The sequence below is a fragment of the Myxocyprinus asiaticus genome, chromosome 8 (genome assembly GCF_019703515.2).
Source record: "Myxocyprinus asiaticus isolate MX2 ecotype Aquarium Trade chromosome 8, UBuf_Myxa_2, whole genome shotgun sequence".
NCBI lineage: Eukaryota > Metazoa > Chordata > Actinopteri > Cypriniformes > Catostomidae > Myxocyprinus > Myxocyprinus asiaticus.
Window position 1 is genome coordinate 30,132,406 of NC_059351.1, and position 18,516 is coordinate 30,150,921.

Consider the following 18,516-nt stretch of genomic DNA (forward strand, 5'->3'; position numbering starts at 1 on the left):
CAAGTTGTCGAAAAGGTGTTACCAGAAACATCAAAGACCTTCTGAGTTTGATCAGAAACATAAAAAAAGTAAAACATTTCTGATGAATGATTTTCACTCTAAAATCGTGTATGGTGTAGATTTTCAGATCAGCAGCTCTATGCAACAAACCACTCAGAACAACTGTTTTTGACTTAAACATCCCTTTGACTTTGATTGTATGAAAAAAGAATTAGAGACTTATACTCAAGTCATTCGAGACTGCTTCATGATACTCAAACCTCTCCTGTCTGTTCACAGTGCCTGGAGCCATGCAAAGACTCCTGGGAGTTGAAAGATGGACCTTGTCGAGATTTATGTGAGGTACAGACTGCAGCATTCTCAACAGGTCTAGTAGTTTCTGGGATGTGCTCTCAACAAGCAAGAAACCTTTTTGATCCAAAATAGATGACCTTGGTGTTCTGGTTTTCCAAATATGTATTAATCCTCCATTGTCTTTCTTGACAGACTTGGCTACCATGTAAGTGGTCTACCATTGTTCAAAATGAACATTTTCTGCTCTGATCTTCTTTTTAAAAGGTCTGAGAATCTATTTGAAAATTTTTGTACAGCCAAGAATCCAGTAGTTGTGGCAGAATCATGGCTTTTCTCTACATTTTAAAACTTTTGGCCAAGTAACATTTAGCTTTCCCTGTTTTGGAGACAAGGGACTTAAAACATTGAATATTAGTTGTTTCTTTTGCCAGCACTGACCAAGACCTTCATCCATCATTTTAAGACTTTTGTGCTCGCAAATATAAATCAGCAGATCATTCACAATACATGTGACCATTTTGTAATTGTCTTGAAAGTGAAACAACCAATGTCTTTCAATAGTTAGATGAATTTACCCTTCCCTAAGCCATTTAAAAAGTGTTTCTGACCATTCCTGTCTTAGCAACTGTTGCCATGCACCATTTCTCTGACAAGTGTTTTTTTTTTTTTTTCAATGAGAGTCTACTGGAGTAATGTGTGCTTGAGTAGTTTCGAGTTGAATTTTACAGAAAAGGTTTTTTCCACAAAATGTAAAAAACATTGGTGGGTCACTTGTAAGAGTGACACGAGGTACCTAGAGAGGATACACGCAGTGTTTTTTATTTCTTTAAAAAAAAAAAAAATTATAAATCTAGAGAAGATCATGCTAAGGATTAAACTCATTTCCCTCATTTCCAAATGAACATGTATAATAGTGGTCGACCGATATGGGTTTTTTAAAGGCCGATGCCAATATCCAGAGAGCAGAGTGGCCGATAGGCTAATACAATGCTGATATACCACACCATTTAATATAGTAAATAACATAAACATAAAATTGCTTGGTTTGATTAAAAAAGATAAACTCTTATTTAGCACTATATTTACTCAATTTCACACAAAAATGTAACTCTGTAAAAAAGAATTTAAAAAAATTATATTGGATTTTAAATGGTAGGTGGCAGTTTCTTCTGATTTCTGTTTAGTCATAACATTTTAATTTATATGCACATGAAGAAATTGTTAATATATTAGGAAGAAGGAAATAACAGTACACACAGTAGTCCAGCAACCATGGATGGCATGTCCCCATTAGCAATCGCATTTTCTCCAAAAATACAGAATCAAACCAATTGTACATACACTGCATAGTGAATAAGAAATTTACTTATAGCACACAAGAAGCGCTTTTACTTTGAAGTTGCACTCACGCACTCGTGCGGATCCAGCACGAGCAGCAATCTCTTGACAGTTTATATGGCCTGGATCGCATGCCTGGATTGTCAAGGAGTGACCATCATGATTTCTGAATCAGAAGAACTTTTGATCCTGAAGTTTTTGATTCTGACTGATAGAATACGCGCTTCAGAGGAATATATTAGATATTTGCCTTTTATCATTAGAAAAGAAAGCTAAATTTTGCAGGGAACTACTGAGGAGAGGCTGATAGAATACATGCTTTAGAGGTAAATAAATGAGCACTCCACAGGACGCTGGATGTGCTCAAGTTTTGTGAGGTTTGTGTATTACGTCTGTTTAAATGAGATATGCGCATATTTGGAGACAGTATATGATATTAGTTTTATTGATATTTGCCTTTTTATCATTAGACAAGACAGTTAAATGTTACAGGGAACTGTTGAGAGAGAGGGAGAATGAAACAGGCGAGCACTTTAACATTATGAGCTCAAACGCATCTGTTGCGGCTCTGATATGTGGACCGTTTAAATGACACTGTGTTGCATACCGGTCTATTATTGTAGTAACACGATGGCACATAACAACAAAACAAACCATGACTGGTCATTTACATGTCTCAGTTGCTTCACATGCAAGAAGGCGATTCTCTGCGCCCGCAAGAAACATCAGCCAAACAGGAAAATTTATCGGCTGATGCCAATAATTAAAAAAGTCAGTATATCGGCTGATTTATCGGCCTCTGCGATATATCGGTTGACTACTAATGTATCACATCAGCAAGGACTGATTTTCAATCAAATTACTGTGTAATTTAATTTCTTTTACAAAAAAACATCAGATAAATATGCTTTATAATATCACATTTCAGCCCATTTTAGAATATCATCAGTTGCGTTTATGAGAATATTTTGCCAAAAACCGCAGCGTTCAAAGCATTCTCCCATTCATACCAATGGGAAGTTCTGCAAAGCTTGTCAGAGCAAGCAACCATAACCAAGATGGCGGAGCAAAGGGTCAGTTGAGAACAAGTTTAATTTAATGTAATGGTGAGGTTAAAACCAATCATTAGATCTGTACTGTTAAAAGACCCAATATTTAATTACACATGCAGTGTTCCACAAAGAAGTAGATTACATGTACAAAAAGTATGTGTACACCCCTTTCTAATTAATAGGTTTGGCTTTTCAGCTGCATCCATTACTAATAGGTACATAAACCAATTACTACCAGTTACTTCATAGACAAACATTGCTAGTAAAATGGGGCATAAATTATCTGTTTGAGCATGACAATGTCCCTGTGCACAAAGTGATGCCCTAGAAATGGTTTACCAAGTCTGGTGTGACAGAACTGGACTGGCATGCACAAAGCTCAGAACTGAACACATTTGGGATGAATTGGAACACCGACTGCAAGCCATTATTCATTAGCATAAGTGCCTGAACACAATGATGCTCATGTCATGTGTCTGAATGGGAGCAAATCCCTGCAGTCATGTTCCAACATCTATTGAAAATTTTTCCCATAAATGTAGAAGCTATTATGGCAGCAAAGGTAGGACCAGATCCTTATTAATCCCTATAGTTTTTAATTAAATGCTCAACAAACATAAATGCATTCCATTCCCCGATATTCAGAACTGCAACACTCCCGTTTGCTTGGCAGGAGTTTGACTCTCATTAGAGATGCCTCCTAGCAACCCAACTGATAAACAATGCTGCAGTGCTAGCATTTGTGCTTCAGGTGTACGATTATCAAAAGAGATTATAATGTTTTATTCACCTGTTTCTGCAGGCATTTGTTAAACAAGCTTTAATATCATGTAATGTGGAAACAAACTCATTTATCGATATTACTTTATATGTTTATCACTTACTATTTATATCTCCCTGAGTGTCGACATGTTTGTGTGACATCATGCCCCTGCATCTCGGCGAAGTTGAGAATTTCTGCACGAGCTTCCAAGTTGTAATTCCGACTTCAAGATGCATTCCATTGCACTTTTCCTAGTAGGAAGTTGTAAAATCTGACTTTCCGAGTTGAATGGAACGCAGCACTACTTTTCAAAACTTGATCTGACACTTAATGCTCAAGCATCCTAATTTACACTTGGAAAACTCCTGATGTTGCTATAACAATGCAAAAAGCACTTACCAATTTACTTCAAGTGAAAATCAATCCTCCTTTCCTGTTTAATAAATTAAACAATCACATGATCATGCAGAACATCTCATGTTTTTAAATCCATAAGGATCTCTTTCTCAACAGCAATAACAGCAGTGACAGCAGACTCATCAGAGAGCTTGATCTTACGCTTTTCGCTCTTGAATTACATACATCACTTAAAGCGTGATTGCATCACTCAAGGCATATCCTAAAGATCACACCCACCAAGAACAAATTAGTCAATCTGATTGGCTGATGAATCTGACAGTCTGACTTTAGTTGCTCATTCATTTGCACTGTTGAGGGATTCTGAAGAAATTCTGAAGGCCTGACGGGGTGGAGCTCAAACTCACGTGCTGCTTCGGGCATGCAATTTGTGAAACAGCTGTCACACTTCACTTGTAAGCATCAAGGAATAAATTCTGACTGGATAAACTTTTCATTTTTCTCTATTTGTTTGTAGATTAATTAAGAGTGGAAAATGATTAAAAATACATGAAAAGGTGATTGAGAATGAAAGGATGAAAAATGTCTATTTATTTGGCATTTTAGGCCAGCAGAGAAGGCTTTGCTGGCCCTGAGAATTCACCACTTGTGTTTCGGGTGTTCACATACTTTAGTGTAACAATCCATAGACAAATAAATGAAGTATGGGGCATAGGTATTAAAAAGATGTCTGTCTTTCCTGTACACCGTGGCATCTCAGTATGCATTTCCAAAGCGTCACGGGGAGTGTGTGACGAGCTGCGAGTTCCTGCAATCAGTGATGGTGGTGAAACAGGGTGACTGCCCAGCACCGGAGAGAGCCAGCGGGTTTGCAGCTGCCTGTGTGGAGGTATGTGAGGAAGACGGAGAGTGTTCAGCCCAGAAGAAGTGCTGCCCAAATGGTTGCGGACACACCTGCCAGACCCCTAAGAACCTCTACAGAGGTAAGACCTGCTACTGAACCTGATGGCTTAATGTTAATGTTTCAGGTTCAGAACAACCTAAGCTCAAATTACAGCATTTGTGGAATAATGTTGACTGGCACAAAACCTAATTTCGCTAATCATTTTAATAATTTTAATTTTGTAAAAAATAAAATATATATATACACACACATAAAAATAAGTATAAATCATTGTTACAGTAAGGCAGTTACAATGGAAGCAAATGGGGCCAATTCATAAACGTTAAAATACTGCTTCAAAAGACATTATACATACTAACATGATTTTAGTGTGAAAAATGAATTAATAAGGGATTTTATCAAACTAAAATCATGTTAACATGTATAATTAAAATAACTCTGCAACAGAGTTTATTTTAATATTTATGGACTGGCCCCATTCACTTCTAGTGTAAGTGTAAGTTTTAAGTAAGTTTTTTTTAAAGGGACAAGTCAATAAAATTTTTGTGCTAATCAATATTATGCCACAGATGCTGTTGATTGAGCTTAACTTGTCTTGAACCTGGAACATGCCAACTGTTATCAATGAGTTTTTAACCTACATATACTTGATTAGTGCTAGATAGATTAAAAGCACGCCCAGATTGTGCTCTCTGGAGTTAACGTTTGCTGTTTACTTGTCTTGCCTTGATCGTCAGGTGCTCCTCTGAAGCCCAGGAAAGAGATGGTCTTTGAAGAGCTGGAATCTGGTGTGTTGGAGGTGTGCTGGTCCTCCAAATTCAATGTGTCAGCAGAGCCAGTGCTGAACATTCTGCAAAGGAGATGGAACTACGGCATCCACCCCAGTGAGGATGGTGCCACAGAGTGGCAGGTGGTGGCATGGGTAAGCGTGTAAATTTGCATGTGTTTGCTTTATAGTCAGATAAACACGTTCATACACTGGGGTCCGAAAGTCTGAGTCCACTAGTGAAAATGCTTTTATTTTGCGTTTGTCTAAATTTATTATAGGATATTTTAATAACAAAATATACTGCATTATTAGCAAATCAATTTCAGTGAAAAATTGACTTGAAAAATATATATGAATTTTAGAATTTATTAAGGCTGATTTATACTTCTGCATCGAACCTACGGCATAGGCCCACGTAGTGGCCAACGTGTTGGTTTGCATTTACAGTTCTGCATTGGTGTGTCTGCGTCGTTCTGCGAGTACACAGCCCAAATGCTAACTATATGTTTCATAAATAAAAGCAATGCAAGCAATGTAATTTCTGAATTCATTAGTGTTTATTAAATTTATAGCATCAAAAATGAGTTCAATGTGAACATGTTCAAATGTAGGTAGCCTACATATTATTTATTATACATGTTGCTGCAAATATATTTTCATGCAGGCAGAAAATTAATGAGGATTCTGTGATGTTCCGTGTTGAAAAAGAAATCGTCAAATTAATTAATAACTACTCTACGTAAGTCGCAAGTTCGAATCCAGGGCATGCTGAGTGACTCCAGTCAGGCTTCCTAAGCAATCAATTGGCCCGGTTGCTAGGGTGGGTAGGGTCATGTTGACCTCCTCGTGGTTGCTATAATGTGGTTCTCGCTCTCTGTGGGGCACGTGGTGAGTTGTGCATGGATGCTGCGGAAAATAGCGTGAAGCCTCCACACGCGCTAGGTCTCCGCGGTAACGCGCTCAACAAGCCACTTGACAAGATGTTTGGATTGACGTCTCAGATGTGGAGGCAACTGAGATTCGTCCTCCGCCACCCAAATTGAGGCGAGTCACTACGCCACCACGAGGACTTACAGCGCATTGGGCATTGGACATTCCAAATTTAAAAAAAAAAAAAACTACGCATGTAATATAATGAAACACAAGCAGAATAATAAAAAAAATGCTCACATTGAGACAATTGCTTTAATGCTTTCCAAATATGTGATGCATAGATATTAAAATAATTTTGGACAAAATGTGGTCTGCGTTGACGCGACACGCAGTTACATTTTTAAAGAGGTGTACGTCAAGCTACGGCGTAGGCTACAGTGTAACCACTATAGCTACACATAACCTACGCTGTAGGTTCGATGCAGAAGTATAAATCTGCCTTTAGTATTTGGTATATCCCCCTTTTGTCGAGCTGGCATGGCCTCAAGTTTGTGCAAAACCTGATGATCCATGTTATCCCAGCATGATTTGAGAATCTTCCAAGAGAGCATTTTTGTATGCTTCGGTGGAAGCACAGTAATCTTTTTGTACACATTTAACATGTTCAGTGTCATCCTAGAAATAGAGTAGAATATTTATTTTTCATTTTACATGAACATTTTTCTTTAGTTTTACTTTTTTTCAAAATACTGAAACATTCTGTTCATTTCTAGGTATATTTATGTCTGTTTATTTTATGGGGGAAAAATCGCAGATTTTAAATGTGGTCTCAGACATATGGGCCTCACTGTATGTGCTATTAATCATTCATTATTCACTTCATTCAGTCATTCATGTTCTCACTCATATACTCTTAAATCTGCGGTGCATGTGCTGTAGACATCAGAGGAGCGTGTGTGGTTGACAGACATTCGGCCTGGTCGCTGGTACCAGTTCAGAGTGGCAGCAGTCAATGTGCATGGAACCAGAGGATACACCACCCCAAGCAGACACTTCAGATCCTCAAAAGGTGTCAGTGTGTGTGTTTAAGAAAGAGCTGTGAGAATGGTGCTAAAAATGCTATCAAATGGAATTTAATGGGATTCTATTAGGATCTCTGTTATTATTGTTAATTACTTCCTACAGGGTTCCCACGGTTCCCATGGGAAACCTGGAAATATCAGGGAATTTTTACATTTGGTTTTCCAGGCCTGGAAAATGCATAGAAATTATAAAATTTATAAAATCTTAAAAGTCATGAAAATGTCTATAGTGAATCAGATAAACCAGACATCATTATGGTTTTAAGTTTTACTGTACACAAGCTCTACACAAGAGCAGTATCTAGCCGATGAAATTCGAGCAGAGCATAACTAGGGCACCATACGGTTTGTGAGCAAATCATTCTTTGAGTCTGTACTTTTTAACTAATTGGTCAAACCGGTTCAGAAATTGGTCTAAGACCTCATCCACACTAATCCGTTTTCTTTGGAAAATGCATTGATTTTGCTATGTTTAAGCCTCTCATCCATACTAAAACAGCGTTGTCCTCCACCGAAAACGGAGACTTTCGAAAATGCTCTCCATAACCGCTTTAGAAAATGATGACGTTAGGAAACTGAAAATGGAGGTTTTAAGCTTTAAGTGATCAGTGTGGATGTGGTGTAAATGATTAATTGTCTGAATGAAAAAGATTTCCTTAACCAGTAATATCATACAACTATAAAAGTTGGAAATTGATGGGTCAAAAAGTGTGGGAACCAAGTTGTTATTTATATTAGACATCAGCACCTGAAATGTTTGTAGTACTTTTTTACTATGTTTTGACACTACTCTGAATTTGACATCAGTACCACCCTTTTTCAGATCCTGCCTCTCCCCCGGCACCCTCTGACCTTCGTGTCAGTGACATGACATTTGGTGCGGATTACTCTGTGTCTGCCCGCCTCAGATGGAGCTTGTCCGCAGACCTGGACATCCCTGTGAATCACTATAAACTCTCCTGGAGCTTGTCTGACCACACCATGCTGCCCAAACTCAAAAGGAGACAGACTGCCAAAGGGGTAATTCATATCAGCTGGCCACACACTCCCTGTTTGCCCAATCTCTTTTTCTCAGTCTTTCACTTACTCATATAATGGACTGTTCCCAAAACCCCTTGAGGGTTAAGTTCCCCAGCCCATGTCTTCCAGCAAGCCACAACAAATTCGATATATTAGTGCAAATGGTGCAAGATAAACAACTCAAGATTGGGCCTTTGATCGCACCAAGCCCTAAATGCGAGGGTTTCAGACGCTGAACTGGAGTGATACAGCATTGCATCACCGCTCTTGGCAAAAGCAAACATTTCTGGGCGCCATGTGATATGCAGCCAAAAACAGCATATCATTTCTAGTTCTGTTTGTGAAAAGGAAATCTCAAAATAACAGCTGAATTGTTTTTCTTTGAGTGAGATCATTTTGAAGAGATCATCCCCCCCTTAGGAATTCAAGAGATGGCAGTTGTGCTGCTTGCTTCATATTTACATGTTATTTTTTTGAGAGCTTTGTCAGCTGAGGGACATGGAAATGTCCTTAAAAAAAAACAAAAAAAAAAAACACTTTAAATAGCTGCTGAGTAAATGGGGACAGACTCAAACCACATTTTAATATAAAGCCTTCAGCGATTTCATTTATGGCCTCTATTACAAGATTAGAAAATGTTTATGTTGCAGATTAATTTTATTCAGACTACACTAGCACTTAACATATAATATAATATTACAGCACAATCTTAATGCAATTCAGACAGCATAATAGTCGTTTGTTTGTGTACTTTATTGCTATGATATTTGTGACTCAGATCCCGTATTATTGGTTTATAGGGTGGGTAAAATGTATGCTTGGGTTTACCTTCCATTTTCATACAGGTATTATTTGTTCTTTTTTATTATTGATTGGATGACGATGACATGTGTGTGTGTGTGTGTGTGTGTGTGTGTGTGTGTGTGTGCAGGACTCTATTTGCGCTGAGCTGGCCGACTTGAGAGAGAACAGAAGTTACACAGTGGAGTTGCAGGCAGTTTCATACTGGGGTCAGGTCCCCCTCAAGAGCTCCAAGGCCATTCTTCAGTTTACTACAAGCCAGAGACAATCTGGTACAAAACTATTGAATTACTGCACATTTTTGCTTAGGACATAACAGCACTCATTTGGGGGTTGTGAAATACAGTGAGAAACAGCTGTAAATGTTTTTCATTTGTAACATTATACTTTTTCCCCATATTTTATGTAATTCAGATTTGGAACCCACAGTCAGCCCGGTCTTTGTAAAGCCCCAGTCAGATCTGTTGGACGTGGGCACACCGTTTTATCAAGATGGACAGCTTCAGGTCAGGGTCTACTGGAAAAAGAGAGGTATGACAGAGGCAATACATCACGTCTTTCATCTAAGGAAAAATCTTGTTCTGTTACTGTGCTCTATTTCTTTCTTCCTCAAAGCTGTGTGAGTTAAGAATCAGGATTATGTGTAATTAAATGAAGAACAATAACTCCTTGAATGAGGAGTGATAAGAACTACTATCTAAATAAGTGTGGACCTGTTTGTGTGCTAAAAGGAACTGATGAGATATGTCTTGGCCTTACTTGGATCGGCAAATTAGATTTAAACAGTTTCACTCTGTCAATGAGTGATGAGTTGATCCTACATTAAACTAACTTATAAAAGCTGTTATGGATATGAAAACATTTCATTCATTAGAAGTCAAGCAAAACTGTTCTTAAAATTGTACCGTGTAAGGATATCATGAGTGTGAGAGGAATTTCAATAACTTAGGAGTCACACTGGCCACATGTCAAATCCCTTTAGCAATTTCTCTAATGGATGTGCAACAGATTTATCTCACACTGATCTGTGAGGCACATTATCAAGATTTGAATTGCTTTGCTTTGGATGTTTGGCTTTGTTTTGCATTGTATTGCTTTGCTTTGCAAATTGTCTGGCTTTATTTTCTGAATATGTAAAAAGCAATGCTTTGTGACATGGATAGTGCTGAGCATTGATTCACTGAAAGGTCTAAATGGATTATTACTAATGAATGCCATTGAATCATTAACCATTTATCTACTGATAAAGAAGTCTGATTTTGTTTAATAATATAATGGAAAGCTTAGCAATGCTTCTACATACTGTATATATCAAACAGCACTACTTCAGTTGTATTACAGTGCATGTTAATGCAGTATTGGGAATCCACGTGTAATATAAATGTCTAAGAAAGTGAGCACATGACTGAGTGGTGAATCTAGCATTGTTCACTCATGGAGAAAAACTGAACATATCTTTGATGAATCTGGCATCTCACCCTTCAGATCCCACTGTGAATCATTACCGTGTGGAGTGGTCTCCAGAGTTCTGCAGTCACAATGGATCCAAAACACAGGAAAAGCTTATCACCCAGGTAACCAGTCAGGAATGTTCCTCCTATCCTACCTACAGGTGTGAGGCCACATTGTGACAGCTCATACATAAGATGGATTTCCAGGGAGAGCATTCATGTGGTGTTTATTGATCATTCATGGTGCATAGCTCACCATGTGTGGGAAAGTCACTCATGCGCCAATTCTAGAAGGCTTCTTAAGTGCAGAGAAACACATATTTTACAACATATCTAAGATTTAATCAGTGTAATTATGCACGTGCATTAGTGAATTGTTGTGGGAGAAGAATGTGTTAAACTATAACACATTAATAATGGAAAATATCTTCATCATCATAAAGAAAAATTTCTCTGACATGTGCAAAACATTAACTATAGATTTCTTCATAGTGCAGCCCAGTGTGGCCCACAGCCATATTGAATGTGGTGACAAGTGATCAGTCATCATATTTCTCATTGAATTCTTCTATTGCTCCTTCATTTATTTGAGCAGGCAAATTTTGCCAGCCTTCCCGGTCTTCAGTTCTCTTGCAAGTATAAGGTGATAATCCAGCCTGTAGGGTCAAAGGGGCGAGCCCAGGCAGAGAGCACAACATTCTTCACCCCATCCTGTGCTACCATCCAGAGCAAGAGCGCCAAACTCATTCCCTGCTCCACTGACTCAGGTTATTAGGATTTATTTATTTATTTATTTATTTATTTATTTATTTATTTATTTATTTTTAGAATAAGACCTTTTGGAAAATTTTTATTGATTTTGATAGATAATCACTGAAGTTCTATATTCAGTGTAGAAATAGTGTTGAATGGATTTCATTTGAAAGTGTGAATAATTGTCATATTAGATTATATACATAGTCTGCTGTTGTGGTGTATGCTGTCCCACAAAGACAAAATGCAGTAACTACATATGCAAATAAACGGAGAAAAGTTTTTTTGATGGTATATCCTGGGGCTGAACGATTTGGACAAAAAATCGAACTGTGATTATTTTGAAACATATTGCAATTGCGAAATAAACTGCGATCAGTTCACTTTGTGCCTGTCGTTGTCCACCTTGTGATAGTGTCTCAGACCTCTTTTCATCATATTAATTTTTTTGGAACCCAATAATACGTTGTTTTTAATTTTAAAAATAATGTAAAGAAATTATTACAGAAATATATTTTTGTGTAAAAAAAACAAAACAAATAATAATAATAATAATAATTGTTATTATTATTATTATATAATATTATTAGTAGTAATGATAATAATTATTATTATTATTATTATTACACAAAAGTACCAGCTTTTATTTGGAAGGAAAACTGAAGGAAGACCTTTTGAGTTTCTGTTTGTAGTTGAGTTGACAATGGCCTTTTAATGCAGTGACTCTTCTGTCCACAAAAACCCAGAGTAATAGGTTACTTTAGATTTGGATAGTAACGTTTAGCATTTAAGCATATTTGGAATTACACATGTGCAATTAATGAATGTAGAGTGCAGTAAATATAACGCGCTCAGCACACATTTGCACACTAAACTGAACTCGAGCACATTGGTTAACTCTCAGCAGAAGAGGGAATTTGTGTGTATCAAGTACAGAACTGCTCTAAAACCACTAAAAACACCATATCATGAACCTCGCGTACACTTTGAGTATATAGTGTAATACACTACAGAGAAAAGAGCTGCACACATACTTTTAAGCGCAGCGACTATTTATTTAAAGCTGATGTAATTTTTGCGCCACTAGCAACACCAAATGTAATTGCAAAGGTAGACATTGTTTTCAGAACAGCATTCTAAATACGCCCCTGTCTGCCATTGACTAAACAAACAAATAGTCCCGCTCCCATCTCACACCATTGGTCGAGTCAACATTGTTGTGTATCATGAGACGGGTCTCTCAAAACAAACAGAAATTTTCATAGCACCACAGAGACACAGTGTTTACATTTTCAAGAAATGTAACCTACTGTATGAATGGCTTAATTATTGTTGTCTCTGCATATACTGTAAGTTACACACTTCAGCTTTAATTAAATCGCAGCCCTTGCGGTTTGATAAATGCACTAGGACATATCGTGATTTCGATTTTATTTAGATTAATCGTTTAACCCAAGTCTTACCAAATGTCGATTGTAAAATACTCTCTCTCTCTGTTGATTTGAATCTTAGCGTAGTTGAGCTAAACCTGATCGTCACAGGACAGGTCATATTCTAAAGTGGTTTTCACACTGGGCACGTTTGCTGCGGTCCGAATCCAATCACGATTGTTCCTGGCAACCCTCACAGCTTTGGTCTGGTTTCAGACTCGTGTATGATTCTGTTGAACCCTAGTGCTTTTCCGTCATCAACTTCATCACAAATATGCACATGATGGAAAACACAACAAGGGTTGCTATCGTCACGGTACATGATGTTGAGAGAAGGACCCAAATGCAGATTGGCAACAATGAGCTTTTATTTAAATAATCGGAAAATAAACATAACCAAAAACTCTCATGATGGAGAAAGAAGAAAAACAAAACCGAACTAGAATAACACTAGAAGTTCTTGAACTTGACAGGGAAGGCAGACAGAAAACACGAGCACACGATGACAGGAGCAAATGAAACAATCCAGCACAGGACAGCATACAAGAGGAGCTACTATAGGGAGAGAAATCAAACGGGTTAACAAGGAAGGCAGGTGAAACAAATTAACTATTAATAAGCAGACAAGGAGGCGGGTTATGATGCAAGACTGAGAGACACATGGCAATACCGACCCCAAAACAAAGCCACGCGCTCTCACAGACACAAACACATGAATGACATGAGTGCATATCACCAGAAACTACAAAGCAACATATGCTCATGCCAAATGACAGACTTGACAAGTGAATGCAAGGCAATGCCAACAAAGCAATGCCATGCACTCTCATACTAGACAAAACATGAGCGTACACCGCAAAGCAAATACCACATAATGCATGCAACATGCGACAAAACGACAGGACATCTGTGCAAGAGTTCGGCCACAAATAAATAGGCACCAAAGACAGAAGTGGCCGAACCCCAGCACAACATGAAGACGGATCGCTACCCAGACACACAGTGCAAAGCGAGGGCAATGCAAAGCGCACCCGAGGTCGCGAGAGACAGACACAAACAACTGACACAAGTGCATGTCGCAAAGATGACATAAGAGCAATGTACTCATGCCAGTAAACAAGACAAGAGAACGCATGACAATGCCAATTAGTCAAGCCATGCATTCTCACACAAGACACCGACTATACAAGACACTAAACATGAGTGTCAGAGCTCAGCCACAAAGACAATAAAAACACAACCAACAGAAGTGGCTGAACCCTGACACTACCCCCCCTCAAAAGGGATGACTCCTGGTGTCCCACAAGGGAGACATCAAACACAAGGCCAGACAAACAGAACAAGCACTAACACTGAACAGAACAAACAGAAAGAAGGGATGGGAGGGAGGGAGGGGGACCAGGACGGAGCTGGCGGGACAGACCAGGGAGGAGCTGGCAGGACAAACCAAGGTGGAGCCAGCGGGACCAACCAAGGGCGTGAGGGAGGGGGAAAACAGGATGGGGGCTCTGGACCAGGGACAGAGTCAGGTGGCCATGGTGGAAGTTTTAAGGCCAGGTCCAGACAAAGCACCCAGGGAAGAAGCTTCATGAGTGGTTCAGGGTCAGATGGCCAAGGGGGAAGTTTAAGGAAAGGGTCAGAGTCTGGCGGACAGGGAGGAGGCTTCAACAGGGCAGGGAGTATGGAGAACAGGGTTGACTGGACAGACACAATAGGCAATAGCACAGGACAGCATACAAGAGGAGCTAATATAGGAAGAGAAATCAAATGGTTTAACAAGGAAGGCAGGTGAAGCAAATGAAGTAATAATAAGCATACAAGGAGGCGGGGTATGATGCAAGACTGAGAGACACATGGCAATACGGAACCAAAACAAAAACACGCACTCTCACAGACACAAACACATGAATGACATGAGTGCATTTCAGCAAAAAGGCAACATGCGCTCATGCTAATCGACAGATGAGACAAGAGAATGCACGGCAATGGCAACAAAGCAATGCCATGTACTCTCATACTAGACAAAACCTGAGCGTACACCGCGAAGCAAATACAACACGATGCACGCAACAGGCGACAAAATTGAGATGGGACATCTGTGCAGAGTTCGGCCACAAATAAACAGGCACCGAAGACGGAAGTGGGCGGACCCCAGCACAACATGAAGACGGATCGCGACCCGGACGCGCAGCGCAAAGCAAGTGCAACGCGAAGCGCACACGAGGTTGTGAGGGACAGACAGAAACAATTGACTCAAGTCCATGCCACAAGGATGACATAAGAGCAATTCACTCATGCCAGTAAACCAGACAAGAGAATGCATAACAATGCCAATTAGGCAAGCCATGCATTCTCACACAAGACACCGACTATACAAGACACTAAACATGAGTGTCAGAGCTCAGCCACAAAGACAATAAAAACACAACCAACAGAAGTGGCTGAACCCTGACAGCTGTAATGTGTTTTTTATGCACCTCTGTGCATTGCATGCCATAATTCAGCAGTTGTACATGTCCAGGGGAAGACAGCTTTATCTGATGCTCACAAACAATCTTTTTTGAAGACACAGCTGGTTGTACGCTCACTTGCGCACGTACATAAAAGGCACCTCACCTCTTCGGTGTCCCACAATGTTCTCCTGTCATTTATGGTGCACGTGTGTTTTTGTGCAACTGGTGATGTCATCATGCTTAAATTGTCAAAAACGCATGTGCGAGTCATTTTACTTCCTGAACAAGTGTGGACCCGAGTACAGGTTGCTTTTTTTCACTTTTGCAAACTGCGACACAGTTCCATTGCAACCAAACTCAGACCACCTCCTGCAGGTCATCTTGGGTTCGGTTAAACAGCTTTAACATTACGTACTTTTCATGTGAACCGTGCTCTGTTTTTAACTAGACTGCTAGTGTGAAAGCCCTGTAAGAGACCCCATTTTACTCATAACTCAGTTTTGACAAAATGTGAGTTACTGCATTTTGGCCTTGTTGGGCAGAATGATTGCATGTTGTATTTATTTATTTATTTATTTATTTATTTATTTTATTGTGTTCTCTAAATCCACAGTGGTAGTTCCTCCAAAGGTCCTGGTCAAGGCAGAAAACCTAACAGCAGCATTCTCGATCTACATGGGGAACGTGACAGGCCTGTTCTCATGGGTGGTGGCAATGTCTCAACCCCCTCAGCAGGTCACAGGGTACCAGGTCACATGGGCGGAGGTCATCACAGAGATCATCAGAAATAATCTGCCTAACAGTCTTATATCCCAGTCTCAGATTCTGCCTCCAGTAAGTGATGATGATGAAGACTGTATTCACAAGCATACAGTATGCTGTTTTTACATGCAGGTTTGTTGGTAGACCTGTATGTTGTGTTTTGGATGGTGGTGTGCTGGTCCACCAACTAGACCAGCATCAAACTAGCACAACCAGCCTGGACCAGCATAGAATTCATGTTGTTCTAAACTGTTCTAAACTCTGGTTTCCATATGTCAATGTAGGCACTACTGAATTAAACTGTATTTGTATTTGAAGTTCTTGTTCAGTGTATTTGAATTTTAGTTATTCTACAATGTATTTATATGTTGGTTCTTCTACAGTGTATTTGTATTTTAAACTTTTTCTCAAACTTAAAACACTGTACATACATTAATTACAATTTAAAAAATTGTTCTTTCTCTTTCTCCTTTAATTTAGGAGCGTAATATCCTGGTAATGTCTGGTCTTCAGCCGATGTCTCTTTACAGGCTTGAAGTGCAGGTCATCACTGTGGCAGGACAAGGCCCAGCAACCTCCAGAACCTTCCAGACACCAGCTCACAGAAAGCCAGTCCTGCATTACAGTAAGCTCTTTAAACTTTAGACTTAAAACATAATATTTGTGTAACTTCCGATGAATACAAGCACATATCTACGTTAGAATAGTATTCCTCTTCGTATTCCTCTAGTTATTTTTCAGTTTATCATTGGGCATCTATTGCTGTATGGCACTGACCTCTTTAGTGCTAGACTTTCTTGCAGCCCAAAACTTAAAATTTAAGAGGGTTGAAAAGACATTTGCTGAGTTCGGAATGGCATACAACTCTTACTACTTCTGCCACATCTGTCTATGGCATAAAGAGTCATAGTAGTATGGTAGTATGCCATTCCAAACTCTGCCATTCTTATTCATCGTAAGGGACAGTTCTGGGTGTATATGAGAGATCAAATGTACAAGTGGCCCCAGCTCTCAAGGTCCAAAAGAAACCTCGTTTTAAAGCCCTTTAAAAAAAAACATGTCATTGAAATGAATTAGTTTCTGTCTCCTGCCTTCAGTGTGTAATTTTCATTTAACTTTAATCCGTAGAACCAAGGATTAAGAAACACCATTTAAGGTCGGTGATAGAACGGCACTGAAGATCACATTGCAATGAATCATCTAGAACCAGAACTGACTCCTCAGGAACCAGAAGAACCAAAGAACAGCCAATTGAGATTTGTGTTTTATCCTGAGACAGTCAGCTGCCTCAAACTCAATTTGGGGACCTGCTGTAATCTGAAGATCAAATTGTGATTGATGTTATAATATTTGAGGACCCAGTCATTTCCTGTTGGGGGGAAGGGGGGATTCACAAACTAATTTGAATGGAATATGCAACAAAGACTAGGGCATCGCAGAAACAATAAAAAATAAAAATAAAAAAAATAAACAGCTGAAATTGTAAAAGCTGTACAGATTTTAAACCATAATATTGAGGTAGAATACAACATGCCTAAAATACATGCTTTGACTTGTAAATAAGCCTGACTCGATGCAACTGTGTGTGGTTTTGCATGTGTTCGTTAAGCATGGAATTTTACTGTTTGTATCCCCATTGTGTCAATAGCAACAAATGAGGAATCAAAGAAAACATATACCAACTCTAAAAGGAAATGGCATTTAATTTTATGGTTTCATGTAGTTTTTGCTCAGTGTGCTGTATAGATATTTGTTTGTCTTCATGTAATACCTGTATATACTATGTTTTTTATTATTATTTATTTATGTTTGCAATACAAATGTGTATGTGGATATGTAACTGTGTGTACATTATGTGTCTGTGCATGAATGTGTGAGTATGGACAGTATGTGTTGGTTCCCCAGCATCATTCACCAACTGACAAACCATTGCAAGGAGATTTTGTATAAATATATTTGTAAATTCCTATGGATAATAAAAATTAATGTACATATTTTGTATGATTAATGCTGTTAAACCTTGTTTTCCCTTTACCATATTGATTGTGTGTTTTGTGTACATTGTTTGTAACAATGCTGGCAGGGATAATATGAAATCACATGTCAATCTGTCATTGCCATGATTTCTGTGAATGTTGATGGTTTGGCAATGTACAAAAATACACAAAGAAAATCCACATACAATATATACATATAAATTTAATCAACACATTTTGCTTCTAAAACACTTCAAATTAGTACAAAACAATCACAATCTCTCATGCAGAGGCAAGCAGCTTTTCCAGGCCATGACAAGAACAATATGTACAAAGATAATTGTTTATTTTTCAGAGGAAAGAGACATTCTGTTGATGCTGCTACACTTGGTTCTGCTTCTATTTCTGTTGTGGTTCAGTGTGTGTATGCAAACAAAG

General features: G+C 38.8%; 1 protein-coding gene across 1 annotated transcript in view; it reads left to right on the plus strand.

The window, feature by feature from the left end:
• The window catches only part of LOC127444920 (anosmin-1-like), a 51,081-nt gene extending 32,999 nt beyond the window's left edge, over positions 1 to 18,082 (plus strand). The window contains exons 3-14 of the mRNA XM_051704583.1: positions 280 to 342; positions 4,565 to 4,787; positions 5,446 to 5,630; positions 7,290 to 7,419; positions 8,256 to 8,452; positions 9,384 to 9,525; positions 9,668 to 9,784; positions 10,739 to 10,827; positions 11,300 to 11,471; positions 15,954 to 16,174; positions 16,583 to 16,727; positions 17,231 to 18,082. Coding sequence (XP_051560543.1) covers positions 280 to 342; positions 4,565 to 4,787; positions 5,446 to 5,630; positions 7,290 to 7,419; positions 8,256 to 8,452; positions 9,384 to 9,525; positions 9,668 to 9,784; positions 10,739 to 10,827; positions 11,300 to 11,471; positions 15,954 to 16,174; positions 16,583 to 16,727; positions 17,231 to 17,280 — 1,734 coding nt within the window. The 3' untranslated portion in view covers positions 17,281 to 18,082. The remainder of the gene's footprint in view (positions 1 to 279; positions 343 to 4,564; positions 4,788 to 5,445; positions 5,631 to 7,289; positions 7,420 to 8,255; positions 8,453 to 9,383; positions 9,526 to 9,667; positions 9,785 to 10,738; positions 10,828 to 11,299; positions 11,472 to 15,953; positions 16,175 to 16,582; positions 16,728 to 17,230) is intronic.
• The last annotated feature ends 434 nt before the right edge of the window (positions 18,083 to 18,516 follow it).